We start from the raw sequence: 21,547 nt of genomic DNA, 5'->3' as shown, positions 1-21,547 counted from the left end.
AAATAATTGATGAATGTTTTTGTTTCGTGTCTTGCAATATAATTGAAACAAATGCCTAAAAAAATAAGCAATGGCAATACAAAAATTGTGACTGCAGATCAAGATGGACCCATATTGATTCAAAGGTCAAAGGTTATTCTCTGTCATTAATATCAAATTAATTCATGTTTTTGCCAACATGACATAATATCTTATAAAATAAAATAAAGATATATAAATGTTATAAAGAGCAAAGTCAAATGTTTAATATCTAAATATTATAATCAAAAGCTACAATAAAATGTTGAAAAAATAATATATTTGGTTGAAACTTATAGAGTAAAATTAAACCTCATCTATAAATTACAAATCATTTTTATGATATATCATAAAATAAAATAAAAAATAAACAAAGCAAAAGAAAATAAAACAATTATTCTCCTTCTTTTGTTTAACCTAATAAATAAATAAAAATCATATTTAAAAAATAAACAATACCCATAGGTCTTTAATTCGTACGAGTAGGTATATTTATTGCTTGTAAAATGTTTACATATTAATAATAGTCATCAGTCAAAACACAGAATAAAAAAATAATCATAAAAAATTGTTAACTATACTGGTTCATAAAATTATTGAAATTGAATTCTTGAAAGGACAGTTTAGTAGGCCAAGCACTTGAGATTCCAATTGTATGCAAACCACAGTAAATGTGCTTTACCCTATCTGTATTAATTGGGCTCACCTGAATATAAACTGTAGAAAAAAAAATGGAGAGATCATTCAATGTTTACTTAGTGTAACATATGGTATATTCCTTCAACCCTCGGAGTCCATGATTTGTTACCAAATATATGTTTGTTCTGTCAGATAATTGTTATTACTAATTAATTAATTATTAATTTCCCTTTAGGTGATTTAAAGTGTAAAAGATATAATGGATTTGAGGACAATTATACCATGAAATTATATATCATATTCAATAATTTTTTTCTTTATTCAATAAAAAATCATATAATTGTAATATTTAAAATAATAAAATGCAGTTAAGTGAATAAAAAACTTATTTCCTATTAATATTAATAATTATTAAGATAATCCTTACAAATAATCTACCACACGCAGAAGCACAAGCAAAAGTATAAAGAGAATTGTTTAACCTGGCGTAATATAGCATGCGTGTCTCTGCATGCAAACTGACAGACACAGTGCATGTAAACCATCTTGCAAGGCAAAATCCACTCCATCAAATTTCTGTCATCATGTCCCCTCAGCAAGATTCTCCATAAAAATCACCACCCTTGTGTCACCCAAAGGTCTGGAACACTCGTCAATCAACTAAATCTTCACTTCAATTCATCAAACCTCATGGCGTCACAGCCCTATGCAAAGCACCCACTCCTGTAAAATATTTTCATGTTAGCAACTATTAGTAATTACTTATTTTAATTAAACCTTGTGTGTACTTTATTCTTAAACAAGGATCATCCTGGTGCCCGCTGTCATGGTTGTCTGTTTATCAAATGAAGCTAGGTAGCTGTAACAGTGAGGAAGTGATAAGTTTTATGTTAAAGTCAGATGACATATTTGCTCTTTAAATCAATAATGATAAAAATACAATAAAACCATTAAAATGCTAGCATTGGAGACCATAAAAGAACTGTCTTACAATAATATGCGTTACTGAAAGAAACCATTTAAATATTATTGAATAAACAGATGTAATAAAAAACAATTAATCTTGTATATGTTTTAAAGGAATGCATGCATCTTCAGTCAGTTGTTTTTCCCAATCGAGGCTGAAGGCGGAGATTAATTTTCAGGGAGCGTGGTGTCTTCAAGTTGGTCAGAGCTACCATTTTGGGAATGCATCTACACAAAAAAAGGAGAAAGGGAATATATGAGTAGGGAAAATATAGAAGTAAGTTCGAAAGCACTAACTTCGAATAAGAATAAAAAACAAAAACCCCCATATTACTCAACGAGGGGAACATTCTTTCAGACGCAATAATATTAAAAATAAATTCTATGCAAGTAATTATCAATGCAGGATCCGTAAAACAGGATAACAGGTTCGCACCAAACCAAGCGCTTCTCTAGCAATCCTATGACTGTCTTCGCCACAAACTTTACCAAAGAGAAACATAAGGTGTTTTCTTTGTTCCAGTTTCAAGTGCTTTTCGAGGCCCCGACTAACCATCTCCATTTCAGGCTGCATTCAAATACCACGGTAAGTGCCAGTAGAAAGTGGCAATACATAAATCATATGCTGCAGCAGACAAGGTTAGAAGATAAATCTTTCTATCTACCTAACGCCTCATCCTAATCAGCATTCCACCAGAGGACGTGACTTGTCAGAGGATTCTGTTAACCCATCTTTGGTGTACTGCTATCGGTTGTTTTAACGGAGTTGTCATTTCACACAGTTATAGATGCTGAGAATATCAGTTCCACTCCGTAATTTCTTTTCACCCAGTGTATGTAGTTGGTGGATTTCTTATCCTTTCCCTCCCCGTACTTCCCTTTTTTTCCAATAAAAAACTATTTCTAATGAAGAATCAAAAAATGATAACTGAATTCAATGTTTTGTCATTTGGTACTTGTGTCCTTACTTAAATTCTCCCTACAAATTATTCATTCTTCATTAATGCAAATATTAAGAATTAACAGGTAAATTAAGTTTAGTGAAATAAAAATAAACACGATGAAAGTATCAAATATCTATACAGAATACTACATACAAATGCCACTTGTCTCCTGTTTTAGGTTTAGCGACTTTTCACTCATTTTTTATCACACAAATTATCCGACAACTTTTTTATATCTTTAAAATGGGTTACTCACGAGTTACCTCTGAATTACTTATCAATGATTAAGAACTGGTTCTCACACCACCCGATCCTCCTTCAATGGTGCAGCAGCTAAGATGGTCCTTAACATTAAGAATCAACTTAACTACTATAGGAGAAGCTCTTGCATATAAATTGTTCATCCAAGGATGTGCTGAAATTTAATGGAATAAATTGCAAATTATTATTGAAGATACATACTGACGACTCCTCAGGAGGAAATATTCGTAGAAGAAGGCATATCTTTGACAGTTCCACCATAGCCTCAACCTGTTTTCCTTGCATTTCCAGAGCCTGTAATTGAAAAGAATAACAAAACATGAATTTAGAAGTGCATTCCAGAGGGAATTTTTTTTTTTAGAGAACCAAAGGCCAAATATGAACTTTATGAAAAAGTACTATCTGACTGAGGCCAGAATTTCAGGCATTAAGTTACAATACTTCAAAGTTCGTCACTCATTTTTAAGACCTGCAAACCAATTATAGATTCTACATGCATGCAAGCCAGTGACAACCAAAGGAAACTTAAAAGCCACAATAATGGCCATATCTAATGGCATGGAGTTCTACCATATTCAAAAGAAAGATTTCTATAAACACAAATTAATATAAACAACTATTTAACTGAAAATATAACTGCCTTCACTAATGTTTGTTTAAAAAAAATGTAATTTTTCAGAGCCCCAAATGCTTAAACGCAATATTACCATATCATTAGATTTAGAGTAAGAAAATTACCCAAGCCTGTAGAAGACAGGAGCGCGTGCGAGCAGCAACAGCGGCAGACACAATTGTTGCAGCACGAACATTTTGAAGGCCAATATTTTCAGCAAATCCAGCAAGGAATTGAGAAGCATCCTCACCATTAATATCAATTGATGTAGAGTAAGTTGGTGCCCTGAATAGAAACAGAGTGACCGCCAGCAAATTTCAGAAAACAGGAGGAGACAGCATGATTAACAGGTGCCGTTTGGCAGTGAACAAAGAGATAGACAAGAATCCAGGGTTAATAATGTCACACCTGCTGCACACATTTAAAACAAAGTTAACAGATGCTCGATACAAGTTGTCCCGGACATTTGTTGGTTCAACAGACACTTGCACACCGGAAGTTCTGCACAGTTGACGTAACTGTTCATGTGTATGGGCAGCAAACATTTCAAGTGTCATCAGAAGAGAGACAAACTGATTCCCTTTTATTATAAGCACTCATTAATAAAAAAAAAAAAATCAGAAACCATCAGCGGTGATTGTTTTTAACATACACAGTATCACTTACATTTCAGAAAATTTTAGAAGAACCATGTTCTAAGGCAAAAAGGCATGCTACTGCAGTAAAATAATGACAACAATCACAACACAACACAACTCATTATATACATTTGATAATTAGTAAATCCCCAGGAGAGAAAAAAAAAGGTGGAAAAGAACTCACTTGAACTATATCACTCTCCATGATGTCATTCCCGCCCAATCTACTGTTTGTAATTGCTGGAAATCAAGTGGGTGAGTTGCAACTTGTTATAAAGGATGGCAAAACACTAGAGAAATTATTAAATGTGTATCTATACCTACAAAAAAGCACATGAACAGAATCATTATTTATCCCGAGATTGGAACACTAAGAAGTAGGACGAACGAAACACATTATAATTGCTTTTAACAAATTAAATTATCGCTAAACAATGCATTTCGATTAACAGGAATTGAAGATAAAAGCTTATGGAATAGTCATGGACCCCGTTAAAGGGAACCAGTACGTCATCAACTTCTCTGATAATAAGAAGTTGAAATAGGATTTTATTCTGTTACTATAAATAAATTCACTGACTAAAAAAGAGAGATGACATCTCAAATTCTCAGCCTCAAACAAACAACTTTACCTTGTTTAATTAATCTTTCTATGCTTCTTTCGCAAGAAAATTAAAAAGATAAAGGAATAAAAAGAGGAAAAGAGAAAACAAACCTCGAACCACTCTGTAAGCCTCTCTCTTGTATTCCTCCTGTTCACCCGCATCAAAAACATAGCCGTTGGCATTGACAACGGTAGGCCACCATTCGGGCAATTTTCTTTCAAACCGAACCTTATTCTTCGTGGAGCGCTTCACAGAGTCCCGAACCGCGGGTGATAACGGATTAGAATTGCTCCTCTGGCCCCACGCAACAACCACCTCTTTTCCGCCGAGACTCCGGTCCCTCCGCACCAAAAGAGGCCTATTGTTAGAAGCGTTATGACGCCACGACGAAAACCTAGAAATCAATCGGGCCAAAACGCTGAAAACGGAAAACGTGAGCAAGGTCAAAGCCGCCGAAGTTCCGAGGAAATGCAAGGTGGAACGGCGGCAGGAAACGACGAGTCTGCGGTTGTGGTCGAGAGTAAGGAGGGTTTGCAAATCGACGTAAGCGTCTCTTCCGGAAAGTATGAATCGGCGAATGCTAGATTGGAAAGCGGTCAGGGGAGTGAGGTCGATGACAGCTTCGAACTTGTGTTCGGATGAGGAAGAGGTGGAGGTGGTGGCAGGGAGGAAGACCTTGTTGTGGCGTCTGCGGCTGCGGCTTCGGCGGCGGAAGGAGGAACAGACGACGGTGAGTCGGCAGAGGCGACGGCATGGGTAGGGTGGAGGGAAGTGGGAGGGAAGAGTACAAGTGCTGACAGAAAACATATAGCTACTTTGTTTTTTCCTAACACAACAAAACAGCTTTTCCACTTCCCTCCTCTACCTTTATTTATACTTTCCTCCAAACCATAGGCCCAAGCCCAAAATGTAAAAACCAATGTCCGCTTATATACACTATGTATGTAGACAATTATATAAATTTATATAATTGTCCGCTTATTTTTAAACCTTAAAAATAAATATATATAATCTTCTTAATTCAATTATATAAATTTTTTTAACATTTGAGTTTATTACATCAATTTACTCATTCTCATCTCAATGTTTGTTCAAATTTCAATTTTGCATTAAAGTTTAAAAGCTAAAATAATTCTTAACCCAAACATATATTAATTGAGCTACACATTTATATACAGGTTTTGACATGCAATATACATATTCGCACCAAAACAATAATATTAACGCAGAAATTATTGTTAAAAAAATAGCTTACTATAAAACACTGTAAGTTATAGCCATAGCATGAGTCTCATCGGCTATATATCCCAATTCCAAAAACAGAACGTGTCATAACAAAGTTATAGACTGGTAATTCAGTTTTCAGATTGTCCAAAATATCTCCCCGAAATTGTAGCCAATATATTCAACATTACAACCTCGTCATCCAGGGCAACCTTTCCGGCACGGATGCTAGCACACCTTCGCAGCAGACTCCTGAGAGCAGCACAGGTGTCTGCGTACAGTGGAGTATCAACTGTTGCACAGAGAGCAAAGAGCCACATGCAATCATCTCTTTTAACAGTGTCTGCAGCCTCCAGTAAGCGAATCCGTTTCAGCAGAGCTTTTACCCGGGTTACAGAGTCCATTGCTAAGATTACAGAAAGCAAAGGAGAACTGGGGGAGCTACTGCTTGTTTGATCAACTGAAGTTTTCGATTCAGTATTCTCTGGAGATAGTGTTCTGTCCTTATCCTCAGCGCTCAAGTTAGCGGGTACATCATTTGTCTTACCAAGTAAGACGTCCTTGTTCATAACACCAGAAATTTCTCCACAATCATTCCCAACTAACTGCGAGTGATGAATACGAAGGTTTCCAGAGTATGTGGCACTTGAACCATCAAGACATGAGAGATTCTGGAAAAAAGGTTGGGAAATAATGAGCACAATGTGATATAGAAAAATTTAAAGGACTCCGAATGGGTCAAAGAAGTGGTGCAGGAATTGCACAACTCTTGACTCCTGGATGATGAGAGTATTGGTAATTCCAAATAAATAAATAAATTGAGAAAAAATGACAGCAATGCAATTCATGATGAACTTACCGTTCTCAGTGTTGAAAATTCAGCAAGAAACACATCCTCCCACTGTTTCAATGGCAACAGATGATCTGGACACTTGGCAATACCTGGAATCTTGGGCATGTAAGCACTCTGTTCCTTGTTCAGTTTGCCTCTATCAAGTTTTGCTACCTTCACTTTTGGCATATGATTTGCCTCCCACCTGCTCAAGAAAACAATATACAGTTTACGAACCACGTTTTTTTCACTCAATTGGTAAACTACAGCGTCATCGTTTAACAGACCCAAGATATGGAGCTGCTCTAACTTAACAACATTGAGAAAGTATAACAGAAAGCAGAGAGAAAAAAAATTGAACTTCTGAGAGTTAGCACTATACCTGACATGCCTAAGATATTCCCATCCATCTTCTGGTGGACCAGAATCAAAATTAGGTTCTCCATCAACCAAAAAGGCAGGCCTTTGGATGCTAGCATAATTATCATCACTATCATCATCTTCATCACATTCTTCTACAATCGAGGCCTCATCCTCAATTGAAGAAGAGTGTGACGTAATATTTTCACTACTTCCCATGTGTTGTAATTCACTGTCCCTACTTTGACAATAAACTGCACCTGAAAGCAATTACAAAAACTCAGTACCAGCACTGACAATTTGCTAATAATTTAATAAGGGTTAAAAAGGGAATAAATATATAGTTTAGTATATGTAAATGCAAGAATGATCAGGTAAAGAAATTATGTCCTTCTCATATAGAACACGACGTGGGCAAGAAATCGAAGTTCGTGTTGAAAAATTAACAATATACTTCTCAACATACAACAAAGCAGAAATGAGCTAAAAAAACAAAGCATCGTCATTACGGCATGACCATGGTAATTATTCAAATCTACAGTCAGATTACTGCACAAGACTTTTCATATACAATGATTTTTACACAAGAAACCATGCACTGAAGTCAGTGCCTAATCAGAACATAGTCTACTGTCAACTAATGTTGCATATTAGATATGTTCCAGGTTCCTTCTGCTCATTCTTCAATGGACAAAGACATTCATATATCTCCATCTTCCGTTAGTAGCAGCCACACCTGTCCATCACAGAAATTGAAAACATCAAATTGACACAATATGAATCACAAAAATCGGAGCAGTAAAGTTTTGCACAGTTTCCCCAGAAAGAAATGCTTATATTTTGCAGTGAAAAGCCTTTTATACCAACGTCCCCCCGCCACCAAAAAATAAAGAAATCTCATTGATAAAAAAAAAACACTCGGACTCCATTGAAATCACGGTGAAAAGAAATTTGAAATATAATGCAATGACATAATCAACAATAGCCCATACTTATCCCACTGTCTGAGGTTATACAATTGAAGTCAAATTTTCAAAACATAAAATTTATAGAAGTGTCCGTTGAAATCTTACGATTAGAGTCAAATTTTTAAAACATAAAAATCATACAAGAATCCATTAAAAACTCCAACAGAAAAACCGGAGAAGAGAAAAAGGATAAAAATGGGGGAAATGGCAACTATAGAATGATGGATGCAGTTACACCATAAAGTGATGAACGGTACAAGCAAATTCGAAGTAAAATTACTCTAGTAATTGTCAAGTGAACAACAGCAAGGAAAGGAAATTTCAACAGCAAATCTCAAGGTACAAGCAAGAAACAGTCAACAATGAGGATCCCGGGTCAAACAAAACACCGACACAACAAAGAACCAACAAATATTTAGATTACAACAAATACATTCGGTGCCAATTTCAGAACATTCTTATCGATAACCAAACAGAACACGTAATCCTGCTACCACCAGATAATTTTTCCTTAAAAAAGACAACTAGAACGAAGAGCCGCACATTCACATAAAGATTCCGTTTCTTGAATTCCGAAACAAAGAAACCGAAAAGAAAGAAAGAACGACTTACTGAGGATTGGTTTGTTGTGCGGAAGAGGAGTGGAAGCTAAAGTATCGTACTCGCTGGCAACAGCGCTTTGAAACGCAGCGTGTATCGCTTTCCAGAATTTACGCTGTTGTGTTAGGTTGACGAATCTGAGAGCCTCCAGCTCCTTTCGCGAATACTTATTATTCCCACTCTTGGGCGCGAACTTCGATTTGGGCGGCCTCTCTTCGATTTTCCTCGGACCATGACCGATGTTGCTGTTGTTGTTCTTGGGTCCTCCTCCTCTTCTTCTCGAAGAGGGCTGCTTTGGTCCTCCGTTCTTGACGACGGAGTCCAGCAGCGCCGTTTCGTCGATGACTTCGATCCCTAAGGCTAAGGAAGCAGGAAGCGCCGTTACCGTTTTGACAGCAGCGTCTTTGGGCGCCAACGCAGATTCGAGCTCTTCCAGCAATCGCTTCTTCTTCATTTCGAGTTCTGCGGATTCAAGAACGGGTTGTTCTTGGGAATCTGAAGCATCACCCATCGCTTCTTCAAATTTTCCACTGCGCTTTCTCTTTCGCACACGAGTTAGGGCGCAAGCATTTGCACACTTCAACTTATAGCCGTCTCCTGAATACGATTTTTTTTTTTACGGCGCAGTCAATTTCACTTCCGAAAATACTGTTTAACTTTCGGCCCAACAAAACTCCCATTTCCCGTTTTTGTAAATAAATCTACAAATTTTACGTATTTGATTTGTATTTATACGTATGTAGTATTCATAAGTCATCTTTGTTAACTGAAATAGTATTCATAAAATTTCATATATATATATACCATTGCCTTAATATAATGTACAATTGTCATAACAAAAGTGCAAACACAAGGTACTTCACAAAATTTCCAAAATAATATAGATATTCTCACCTTGAACTCCTACTTAATTAATTAATTTGATTTTTCTGGTGTAAAATTAAATAAATACCTGAATTATGAATTTTCATGGAATTTCGTATATGTGATAAGTTGACGTATATAAAGATTTTAGATTGAATACTATAAATTCCTTTAACAAGATATTGGATTGGATAAAAGATATTAAGTTGGATTTTCTTTACAATTAGATTAAGTTTAATATAACTCAACCCCGAATAAATTAAATAAAATGGTTAACTATATTTTAATTTTTGAATTTTTACGTGAAATTAAAATTTATCCATATTCAAAATTTTTGATAATTTTTGTTTTCAAACTTTTAAAATAAATAAATATAATCATCTTAACTTAATTCTGTCCTTTTTTTATATATTAAATACATTTCGCAAGAAACTAAAATTATATTTAATTTAAAAAAAAAATATTACGAAATGAACAAAATCAAAATACCACAAAACAAAATGAATACATAAATTTGAACCTTATACACTTTAATTTAAATACTGAATGATCAAATATAGTCATTGTAAGACCCATAAAAAAATATATATATATATATATATATATATTTCTAATAGTAATTTTTAGCATTTTATTAGTAATAATAATTTTAATGGATAGAAAAATGTAAATTTTTGGATATAAAATTATAGTAATTCTAGAGGGAAAGCTTCAAAATTTGGATAACTTATTTAGGATTTTTTTAGAAAAGTGAATAGTGAATAGTAAATAGTAAATAGTAAATAGTAAATAGTGAATAGTGAATAGTGAATGGTTAAAAAAAAAATATTAAAATAAATTGTGGAAGAGAACACTCCACGTAGAATTAATCATTCAGAGATAAGAATTGTGAATAAAAAATAATTTTTGCATAGTAAAAATGAATAGTAAAAGTGAATAGTAGAAATGAATAGTAAAAATGAATAGTAAAATTTTTGGCTATAAATAGCCAAGGGGGGAGGCTGAAGATTTACACCAAAATTCTAGAGAAATTGTGAGAGAAGAGAGTTGGAGGAAATTCTAGTTGAAGAGGGGAAATTCTGGAAGTTTCCGGAGAACGGTTTGAGAAGAGGAAACTAAGTCTGGAATAGAGGTAAGGGGAGCTAACTTTGAGTAATTCCTTTTATATTATCTTGAGTCTTGAATATGCTATATTTTGCTTTTGTTTGATCTTAAATCTTGAATATGGAATATTTTGTTTATGTACGATCTTGAATTTAAATGAGAGTATGCTTTTGTGTTGATATCCGAGTGTGATAGTTGTAAATTGTGATGTTGAATATGTTATGCCATTTGTATGTTATTAGTTGTTTATTTTTGTAATTTGGAAGGATTAGAAATTGTCTAACCGGCTCTGCCAGATTCAATTTCTTGTTTCCCCAAACATTTTATTGTTTTCCTTATTTATTTTTATTGTAGTTTGGAAGGATTAGAAATTGTCTAACCGGCTCTGCCAGATTCAATTTCTTGATTCCCCAAATTTTTTTTTATTTCTTTCCTTACTTATTTTATTACATTTTTGGAAGGATTAGAAGTTGTCTAACCGGCTCTGCCAGATTCAACTTCTTGTTTCCCCAAACTATTTATTGCTTTACTTATTTATTTTATTGCAATTTTTGGAAGGATTAGAAGTTGTCTAACCGGCTCTGCCAGATTCAACTTCTTATTTCCCCAGACATGTATTGTTCTTGCTATTTAATTATATTGTATTGTTGGATGGATCAGAAGTTGTCTAACCGGCTCTGCCAGATTCAACTTCTTGTTTCCCCATAAAATTTTATATTAAGATTATTTTTATGATTGTCAAATATTGTATTCTTCTATGACCATTTATAGTAATATTTTATTATTGTTAATTATTTATAATTATCTTGTATGAATTCTATTATGGATGTTTATTGTGATGAATTTATTGAATGAGTTTGTTGGCTGAAATTGATCTTGTTGGAAGGTTTGGAGAAAGGGTTCTGTAATAACTTGTATATGGGTATTAAATATACAGATACTGTTTGAGGTTGTTGTGAGAGGAAGTAAAATATTAAAATTAGGTATTTTAGATTTAGAGCATAAGAGAACAAGGTAGATAAATTAAATAAATAAATTGTAAATTATTAAGGGCCTCCCTTTGTTGGTAGGATAGAGGAACCTTAAAAACCTGAGTTGGCACATCCCTGATCATAGAGCAGCCCTGGCCTGGTCCAGTCAGTTGTGACTAGTCATATGTGCTGGCGTCGAAGGTGAGTTTGATGCGTTCAGACATCTGGGTCCTCTCCGGTGACCAATTGGGGTAAAGAAAGATCTCTAATAGGATGAAAATAAAATAAAATAAGTCAATTGTAGATGCATAACGTTATCATGGTAAAAACTTCATATATATTTTATTTGTTATTACATTGAGCCCATACTTTATTATGTAGTTCCTAAGATATGTTGATATATTTTTGTTGATCCATAATCTTTGTTTGGTGAAAATATGTTGAGTTATACTCGTTATGGGCAAAATGAGTTTATAATATGAAGCATGATATTTGGCAATATGTTTAATTTATTGATACCAAAACGGGTTATTATGAATTCATGATTAAAGAATGAACATGATTGAGTTAGGTGGATAAGAGGGTATGAATTGTTGGTTTTATGAAATGTTGGGGTGGATATGAGAAATTCATTACTTATGAAATGATGTTACTACCGGGAGTAGTATGATCGAGTTATACCATGAGAGTTTGGTATGAACAAAGAAACATTGAGGTTTATAGAAGCAGGCAGAGAGGGGTCTGACCATAAGGCTTCAGAAAGTAAGACATAGTATATAAGTGAGGCTTAAGGAAGCAGGCAGAGAGCGGTCTGACCATAAGGCTTCATGAGTAAGCATGGTACACTTGTAAGATTTATGGGAATGAGGAAGATGATTTTGATAATGATGAATTAATGACATCGGAATAATGATACTTTATCAATTGCAAAAATACATGATTACAATATTTTATTTTACAAGTTTAATGATTTTATGATATGGTTGGCTTACCTTTATTTGTTTGTACTATGATCATATAACTCATGTTATATGTGATTAGATAATGTTGCAGATGCGGTTGAAAAAGCTTAGAGATGAGAGAGATGCGGGGAAAAACTTTCAGGAATTTTTGTAAAAAGAATAAATTTGTATTGGGAAGATTATGTTGTGTAAAACTTATAAGTTGAAATTTCAATGGTGAAGACTATATTGTTTAAAGTTTGTATGTTTGGTATTGTACTTTGGAGTAATTGAAATAAAGTTTGATTGTTTATATGAGATATTAAATTAATTTAGTCTCTACTATCAGTAATACCCTTTAAAATATTTGGGTGTTACATTATGGTATCAGAGCAATGGTTTTCGAAAGTATTTTGGGACTATGGGGAGTGAAATTATTATTCTTAGTAAAACTATTAATTGTTATGATGAAAATGACTATTGGAGGAAATTGATATCATATGCTAAATTGTATTGTTATCTTTTTGAAGAAATCATTTAAACTCGACAAAGATGCAGCAACAACAAGTTGATCAAGTACCTCAAAATCATTCTAGCTTGAATGACTTCTTAAGGCATGATCCAACTAAATTTAATGGGGAGGCTACTCCTGATGAGGCTGACTCTTGGCTAAGGCAGAACGAGAAGATTTTTCGGGTAATAACTTGCTCAGAAGAACAAAAATTAACTTATGCATCATTTCTTTTGGTGGGTGAGGCTGAATATTGGTGGGAAAGTATGCAACAGTTGATGACGGTTCGTGGTGAGGCTGTGAATTGGGAGAACTTTAAGATAAGGTTCTTGGAAAAATATTTTCCAAACAGTGCAAAATTTGCAAGGGAGGCGGAGTTTCTGACCTTACAACAAAGAAGGTTATCAGTACAAGAGTACGTAGTAAAATTTAATTATCTCTCGAGGTTTTATACTCAGAATATCACAGAAGAATGGAGATGTCGAAAATTCGAGGGAGGACTAAGGCATGAACTGAAGAAGGTACTTATGCCATTGGAAATACAAGAGTTTCCAGCATTGGTAGAGAAAGCCAGAATGATAGAATTGTTGGAGTTCGATCCAAGTAGAGTTTCCAGACTTGCAAAGGGAGAATCTTCAATGAAATTCAACAAAAAACCTTATGAAAAACCACAATTATCATATCGAGGAACAGTGAAGTGTTTTGAGTGTGGAGGGACACATTTCAGACGTGACTGCCCTAAACTTATTGGGGAAAGAGTTGAAGGGAAGAGATGTTTCATCTGCAATGATCCGGGACACTTTGCTAATGTCTGTCCAAAGAAAAAGAAAGTGGGTGAACCACAACAACAAGATTCTGCTGAAGTAAAGCCCCGGGCAACAGGAAGAGTATTTGCAATGTCTGTAGAAGAGGCTACTAAGCCAGGTACATTAATCTTACATACCTGTATGTTGTTAGGAGAATCCGTATATGTTTTGTTTGACTCTGGAGCCACACACTCCTTTATATCCCTAGCATGTTTAGAAAGACTCGGATTATCGATGCATGATCTAGGGTGTGAATTAGTAGTTTCTACACCAGCATCGGGACCTATTGCGACCAGTTCAGTCTGTGTCGGATGCCCGATCCAAATTGCAGGACGCAAGTTCAAAGTGAACTTGATCTGCTTACCCCTTCAAAATCTAGACATTATTTTGGGAATGGATTGGTTGACTGCCAATCACGTTCTTATTGACTGCGGGAAACAAAAGATAGAGTTTCTAAATTTAAACGATTTAGAACTAAGCTCAACTCGAGTCGTTGCGAAAGATATCAAAGATGGAGCTACCTGCTATGTGGTGTTAGCTCAGGAGAAAAGAGGAAATACTGAAGAACAAATCATCGGAATACCTGTGGTAGAAGAATATGTTGATGTTTTTCCAGAAGAAGTACCAGGTTTACCACCTAGTCGAGAGATCGATTTCACAATAGATCTAGTGCCCGGAGCTGGCCCGGTTTCTATGGCTCCATACAGAATGGCTCCTGCTGAACTAGCAGAGTTGAAAAAGCAAATCGAAGATCTGTTGGAGAAGAAGTTTATCCGTCCAAGTGTGTCTCCATGGGGAGCTCCTGTATTGCTGGTGAAGAAGAAGGATGGAAGTTCAAGGTTGTGCGTGGATTATCGACAGTTGAACAAGGTTACAATAAAGAACAAATATCCTTTGCCAAGAATCGATGATCTATTAGATCAGTTGAGGGGAGCAGAGGTGTTTTCGAAAATTGATCTCAGATCTGGGTACCATCAGATTCTTGTCAAGACGGAAGATGTACAAAAGACGGCTTTCAGATCTCGCTACGGACACTTTGAGTACGTAGTAATGCCGTTTGGCGTGACGAATGCTCCAGCGATTTTTATGGACTACATGAACAGGATATTTCGGTCATGTTTAGATAAGTTCGTGGTAGTATTTATAGACGATATTCTTATCTATTCAGAGAATAAGGAAAAGCATGCAGAACACTTGAGGATGGCGTTGGAAATTTTGAGAAAACATCAACTGTATGGGAAATTGTCAAAGTGTGAGTTCTGGATAGAGAAAGTAAAATTTTTGGGTCATGTGATTTCTGCTCAAGGAATCTCAGTGGATCCAGCTAAAGTGGAAGCTGTGCTAAAGTGGGAGCGGCCGAAAACAGTAACTGAAGTACGAAGTTTTGTAGGATTAGCCGGTTATTATCGACGTTTCGTCGAAGGGTTTTCCAAGATTGTAGGCCCTCTAACTCAGTTAACTCGTAAAGATCAACCATTCCTGTGGACTGACAAGTGCGAAGCCAGTTTTGAAGATATGAAGCAACGGCTAACGTCAGCACCAGTATTAATCATTCCAGACTCCAACAAATCTTTTGAGGTGTACTGTGATGCGTCATATCAAGGTTTGGGGTGCGTCCTAATGCAAGGAAGGAGACCTGTAGCTTATGCATCTAGGCAGCTAAAGGCGCATGAGAAGAACTACCCAACGCATGACCTAGAACTTGCAGCAGTAGTATTTGCATTAAAGACATGGAGACACTACCTCTATGGGGCAAGTTTCCAAGTTTTTAGTGACCATAAGAGTCTAAAGTATTTGTTCGATCAAAAGGAGCTGAACATGCGACAAAGAAGATGGATGAAATATATGAAGGACTATGACTTCGAGCTTTTATATCACCCAGGAAAAGCCAATGTGGTGGCAGATGCATTGAGTAGGAGACAAGCTCAGATAACAACACTGATGGTGAAGGAATTAGAACTGTTAGAAAAGTTACGTGATATGAACTTGGGGTTGCAGTTAACCCGAGATCATATATGGTGTGGTCATTTAGTAATCACTAGTGACTTCTTAGAACAAGTGAAGGTTGAGCAGTCAATGGATCAAGAGTTGCAGCAAAGGATCAGGTTGTTGGACACCGATCAAGCCAGGGAGTTCGTTCTAAGTAAAGATGGCATTCTTCGATTTAAGAACAGAGTGTGTATACCTGCAAAGAGTGAATTGAAACATTTAATTTTGGATGAAGGCCATAAAAGTCGTCTTAGCATACATCCAGGTATGACTAAGATGTATAAGGACCTGAAAGAGTCATTTTGGTGGAATGGAATGAAGAGGGATGTGGCCGAGTTTGTAGCAGCCTGCTTAGTGTGTCAAAAGGCAAAAGTGGAGCATCAAAAACCGGGAGGGATGTTACGACAGTTAGACATTCCTCAATGGAAGTGGGATAGTATCTCGATGGACTTTGTAACACATTTACCAAAATCATCAAAAGGTCACGATTCTATCTGGGTTATCGTTGATAGACTAACCAAGAGCGCTCACTTTTTGCCCATTAATCAATGTATGTCACTAGAAAAGCTGACGGAGTTATACATCGGGGAAGTAGTGAGGTTGCATGGCATACCTACAAGCATTGTGTCAGACAGAGATCCAAGGTTTACTTCAAGGTTTTGGCAGACGCTACAGAAGGCTCTGGGAACACAGTTGAGGATGAGTTCGGCTTATCATCCTCAGACTGATGGTCAAACAGAAAGAACTATTCAGTCTTTGGAGGATTTGCTAAGAACTTGTGTATTAGACCATCTTGGAAGTTGGAATGAGATACTACCATTAGTAGAATTTACTTACAACAACAGTTATCATTCCAGTATTGGTATGCCACCCTATGAAGCTTTATATGGAAGAAGATGTAGGACCCCGTTGTGTTGGTTTCAAGATGGGGAAGCACTGACAGTGGGACCCGAGCTATTACAACGAACCACAGAAAAAATAAAATTAATCCAAGATCGGATGAAAGCAACTCAAAGTAGACAAAAGTCATATGCCGACAAAAGAAGAAGACCGTTAGAATTTGAAGAAGGAGATCACGTATTCTTACGAGTAACACCAACTACAGGAGTCGGGAGAGCTATCAAGATGAGGAAGCTGACACCAAAATTTCTCGGACCGTATCAAATTCTCAAAAAGATTGGGTCAGTGGCTTATGAGATAGCATTACCACCTCGATTGGCAAAATTGCATAACGTTTTTCATGTATCCCAACTGAGGAAGTATATTCCAGATCCAAAGCATGTGTTAGAAGTTGATGAAATCCAGGTCAAGGAAAATTTAACAATGGACGTTGGACCAGTGCGTATACTAGATGTTCAAATGAAAAAGCTAAGAGGAAAGGATATTCGCACGGCAAAGGTACTTTGGAATGAAGACACAGAGGAAATGACTTGGGAATTGGAAGAATTTATGATAAAGGAATATCCATATCTCTTTTGTAAGTAGTCTTTTGTTAAAAAGTCTTTTATTAAATAGATAATTTTCGAGGGCGAAAATAATTGTTGTTGGGGAGAATGTAAGACCCATAAAAAATATATATATATATATATATATATATATATATATATTTCTAATAGTAATTTTTAGCATTTTATTAGTAATAATAATTTTAATGGATAGAAAAATGTAAATTTTTGGATATAAAATTATAGTAATTCTAGAGGGAAAGCTTCAAAATTTGGATAACTTATTTAGGATTTTTTTAGAAAAGTGAATAGTGAATAGTAAATAGTAAATAGTAAATAGTAAATAGTAAATAGTGAATAGTGAATAGTGAATGGTTAAAAAAAAAATATTAAAATAAATTGTGGAAGAGAACACTCCACGTAGAATTAATCATTCAGAGATAAGAATTGTGAATAAAAAATAATTTTTGCATAGTAAAAATGAATAGTAAAAGTGAATAGTAGAAATGAATAGTAAAAATGAATAGTAAAATTTTTGGCTATAAATAGCCAAGGGGGGAGGCTGAAGATTTACACCAAAATTCTAGAGAAATTGTGAGAGAAGAGAGTTGGAGGAAATTCTAGTTGAAGAGGGGAAATTCTGGAAGTTTCCGGAGAACGGTTTGAGAAGAGGAAACTAAGTCTGGAATAGAGGTAAGGGGAGCTAACTTTGAGTAATTCCTTTTATATTATCTTGAGTCTTGAATATGCTATATTTTGCTTTTGTTTGATCTTAAATCTTGAATATGGAATATTTTGTTTATGTACGATCTTGAATTTAAATGAGAGTATGCTTTTGTGTTGATATCCGAGTGTGATAGTTGTAAATTGTGATGTTGAATATGTTATGCCATTTGTATGTTATTAGTTGTTTATTTTTGTAATTTGGAAGGATTAGAAATTGTCTAACCGGCTCTGCCAGATTCAATTTCTTGTTTCCCCAAACATTTTATTGTTTTCCTTATTTATTTTTATTGTAGTTTGGAAGGATTAGAAATTGTCTAACCGGCTCTGCCAGATTCAATTTCTTGATTCCCCAAATTTTTTTTTATTTCTTTCCTTACTTATTTTATTACATTTTTGGAAGGATTAGAAGTTGTCTAACCGGCTCTGCCAGATTCAACTTCTTGTTTCCCCAAACTATTTATTGCTTTACTTATTTATTTTATTGCAATTTTTGGAAGGATTAGAAGTTGTCTAACCGGCTCTGCCAGATTCAACTTCTTATTTCCCCAGACATGTATTGTTCTTGCTATTTAATTATATTGTATTGTTGGATGGATCAGAAGTTGTCTAACCGGCTCTGCCAGATTCAACTTCTTGTTTCCCCATAAAATTTTATATTAAGATTATTTTTATGATTGTCAAATATTGTATTCTTCTATGACCATTTATAGTAATATTTTATTATTGTTAATTATTTATAATTATCTTGTATGAATTCTATTATGGATGTTTATTGTGATGAATTTATTGAATGAGTTTGTTGGCTGAAATTGATCTTGTTGGAAGGTTTGGAGAAAGGGTTCTGTAATAACTTGTATATGGGTATTAAATATACAGATACTGTTTGAGGTTGTTGTGAGAGGAAGTAAAATATTAAAATTAGGTATTTTAGATTTAGAGCATAAGAGAACAAGGTAGATAAATTAAATAAATAAATTGTAAATTATTAAGGGCCTCCCTTTGTTGGTAGGATAGAGGAACCTTAAAAACCTGAGTTGGCACATCCCTGATCATAGAGCAGCCCTGGCCTGGTCCAGTCAGTTGTGACTAGTCATATGTGCTGGCGTCGAAGGTGAGTTTGATGCGTTCAGACATCTGGGTCCTCTCCGGTGACCAATTGGGGTAAAGAAAGATCTCTAATAGGATGAAAATAAAATAAAATAAGTCAATTGTAGATGCATAACGTTATCATGGTAAAAACTTCATATATATTTTATTTGTTATTACATTGAGCCCAGACTTTATTATGTAGTTCCTAAGATATGTTGATATATTTTTGTTGATCCATAATCTTTGTTTGGTGAAAATATGTTGAGTTATACTCGTTATGGGCAAAATGAGTTTATAATATGAAGCATGATATTTGGCAATATGTTTAATTTATTGATACCAAAACGGGTTATTATGAATTCATGATTAAAGAATGAACATGATTGAGTTAGGTGGATAAGAGGGTATGAATTGTTGGTTTTATGAAATGTTGGGGTGGATATGAGAAATTCATTACTTATGAAATGATGTTACTACCGGGAGTAGTATGATCGAGTTATACCATGAGAGTTTGGTATGAACAAAGAAACATTGAGGTTTATAGAAGCAGGCAGAGAGGGGTCTGACCATAAGGCTTCAGAAAGTAAGACATAGTATATAAGTGAGGCTTAAGGAAGCAGGCAGAGAGCGGTCTGACCATAAGGCTTCATGAGTAAGCATGGTACACTTGTAAGATTTATGGGAATGAGGAAGATGATTTTGATAATGATGAATTAATGACATCGGAATAATGATACTTTATCAATTGCAAAAATACATGATTACAATATTTTATTTTACAAGTTTAATGATTTTATGATATGGTTGGCTTACCTTTATTTGTTTGTACTATGATCATATAACTCATGTTATATGTGATTAGATAATGTTGCAGATGCGGTTGAAAAAGCTTAGAGATGAGAGAGATGCGGGGAAAAACTTTCAGGAATTTTTGTAAAAAGAATAAATTTGTATTGGGAAGATTATGTTGTGTAAAACTTATAAGTTGAAATTTCAATGGTGAAGACTATATTGTTTAAAGTTTGTATGTTTGGTATTGTACTTTGGAGTAATTGAAATAAAGTTTGATTGTTTATATGAGATATTAAATTAATTTAGTCTCTACTATCAGTAATACCCTTTAAAATATTTGGGTGTTACAGTCATCAAACATGGTGGAAGGTTTCAAAAAATCCAATTATTGAAAACATACAACAATGACATTAATTAAAGAAAAACAATTATCATGTCATTCATAATTAAGATTTTCAAGAAAGATTCTAAAGAATAAAAGTATTTAATTTGAATATGTTTAGTTATAGTTGATAAATGAATCAAAGTAACACTAAACATCTATGGATTGTTTTTTTTTTTTCCGAAAAGATTCAATATTCCTTCTACACAAAGAGATCCAAAGATCTTTTTTTTATATATATACTCCTTATTTTATATAATCTAAAGACTTTCATTAAAGTTTATGAATATTGAACTAAAATTAAGTATGTTAATAACAAGATTTACGTATTAATCTTTTTTGTAATAATATAGCTAGACTCGTTAAATTAATGTATTTCAAATGAGTTAAGTTGAAACCAAACAAATTTACGGAATAAAAAAATTATTTATTAAAAAAGTTCTCATAATTAAAATATCCATACAAATTTACGAAACTTGTTTATGAATGATTCTTTAAAAAAATATTTCTTTTATAATTAAAACACACTTATTATATTTTAGAAAGCAAAACTAAAATTAAACAAAAAGCTTATTTATTTATAATAATTTATCAAAATAAATTCATACAAATTTTCAAAAAATTAAAAGAAAACATGCTTTTATAATTATATTTAAATTATAAATAATTTCTGGACTTATAAAAAATACTCATGTTAAATATTTTTTCCTTTCAAAATGAAGTTATTTTAAAGTTAAACGAATTTGACATATATTATATTCTTAATTTTTCAAAGTAATAAAATTATATATCTAAAATATTATTACAATTAAAAAATTATTTTAAATAATTTTTTATAAAACCAATATTTATATATATTCTTTAAGAATAATAAGTTTTCAGCAAATATAAATTATCTTCACTTTTAAAATTTGTACAAAATAATAATTATATTAATTTCTATCAAAAACTACTTTTTTTATTAGATAGAAAAAATTATTCTTGTGCAATAAATTTTCTAAAATATTCAGGATTATAGAAAGATGTTTAAGATGAAAAAGAAAAAAAGAATATTAATATAATATCATATAAAATTACAAGTGAAAAAAATAATAAAAAATACATAAAAATGAATTAATTTAATTTTGAAAAACCAACTTCCCTCTAACCGTGTCCCCACCCATGGAGTTATGAGAGCTAAAAGCCCTGTTTAAGTAAGCTAGAAAAAAAAAAGAATTTCGTTTTAAATCGGGACTAGAAACTCAAATGATAGCTTTAAA

General features: G+C 33.9%; 3 protein-coding genes across 3 annotated transcripts; 1 reads left to right on the top strand and 2 right to left on the bottom strand.

Annotated features, from left to right (window-relative positions):
• Positions 1–1,594: 1,594 nt before the first annotated feature.
• On the bottom strand, positions 1,595–5,534 carry LOC124847144 (phosphoribosylformylglycinamidine synthase). The gene is made up of 7 exons (XM_047324559.2): positions 4,795–5,534; positions 4,264–4,319; positions 3,850–3,959; positions 3,567–3,726; positions 3,030–3,122; positions 2,060–2,191; positions 1,595–1,851 (listed from the first exon to the last, which is right to left on the bottom strand). Exons 1-7 carry the CDS (start codon positions 5,489–5,491, stop codon positions 1,792–1,794), a joined length of 1,308 nt encoding a protein of 435 aa, XP_047180515.2. The 5' UTR covers positions 5,492–5,534; the 3' UTR covers positions 1,595–1,791.
• Positions 5,535–5,799: 265 nt separating this feature from the next.
• LOC124847135 (uncharacterized) lies at positions 5,800–9,239 on the bottom strand. The gene is made up of 4 exons (XM_047324550.2): positions 8,681–9,239; positions 7,123–7,360; positions 6,768–6,945; positions 5,800–6,579 (listed from the first exon to the last, which is right to left on the bottom strand). The coding sequence occupies exons 1-4, from the start codon at positions 9,177–9,179 to the stop codon at positions 6,040–6,042; spliced, it is 1,455 nt and encodes a 484-aa protein (XP_047180506.2). The 5' UTR covers positions 9,180–9,239; the 3' UTR covers positions 5,800–6,039.
• A 3,817-nt stretch (positions 9,240–13,056) lies between these two features.
• LOC148194864 (uncharacterized) lies at positions 13,057–16,582 on the top strand. Its single transcript, XM_088097279.1, has 6 exons — positions 13,057–13,983; positions 14,338–14,669; positions 14,844–15,117; positions 15,289–15,617; positions 15,864–15,970; positions 16,417–16,582. The coding sequence occupies exons 1-6, from the start codon at positions 13,101–13,103 to the stop codon at positions 16,580–16,582; spliced, it is 2,091 nt and encodes a 696-aa protein (XP_087953405.1). The 5' UTR covers positions 13,057–13,100.
• Positions 16,583–21,547: the final 4,965 nt, after the last annotated feature.

The sequence above is a fragment of the Vigna umbellata genome, chromosome 8, assembly GCF_029865625.1.
Source record: "Vigna umbellata cultivar VRB3 chromosome 8, Vumbellata_1.0, whole genome shotgun sequence".
NCBI classification, from domain to species: Eukaryota; Viridiplantae; Streptophyta; class Magnoliopsida; order Fabales; family Fabaceae; genus Vigna; species Vigna umbellata.
The sequence above is the reverse complement of the archived record's forward strand: the minus strand, read 5'-3'. Positions and strand labels throughout refer to the sequence as shown.

Bases quoted from the DNA above. Each gene is read 5' to 3' on its own strand.
- LOC124847144 (XM_047324559.2), bottom strand. From the start codon at position 5,491: ATGTTTTCTGTCAGCACTTGTACTCTTCCCTCCCACTTCCCTCCACCC. The intron at 4,320-4,794 runs GTTTGTTTTCTC...CTTGATTTCCAG, and splicing joins GGCTTACAGAGTGGTTCGAG to CAATTACAAACAGTAGATTG. The intron at 3,123-3,566 runs GTAATTTTCTTA...TTTCAATTACAG, and splicing joins CCTGTCTTCTACAGGCTTGG to GCTCTGGAAATGCAAGGAAA.
- LOC124847135 (XM_047324550.2), bottom strand. From the start codon at position 9,179: ATGGGTGATGCTTCAGATTCCCAAGAACAACCCGTTCTTGAATCCGCA. The intron at 6,946-7,122 runs GTATAGTGCTAA...TTTCTTGAGCAG, and splicing joins GAATATCTTAGGCATGTCAG to GTGGGAGGCAAATCATATGC. The intron at 6,580-6,767 runs GTAAGTTCATCA...CCTTTTTTCCAG, and splicing joins AATTTTCAACACTGAGAACG to AATCTCTCATGTCTTGATGG.
- LOC148194864 (XM_088097279.1), top strand. From the start codon at position 13,101: ATGCAGCAACAACAAGTTGATCAAGTACCTCAAAATCATTCTAGCTTG. The intron at 15,118-15,288 runs GTGAGTTCTGGA...GTTTCGTCGAAG, and splicing joins GTATGGGAAATTGTCAAAGT to GGTTTTCCAAGATTGTAGGC. The intron at 15,618-15,863 runs GCAAGTTTCCAA...TTGGGGTTGCAG, and splicing joins GGAGACACTACCTCTATGGG to TTAACCCGAGATCATATATG.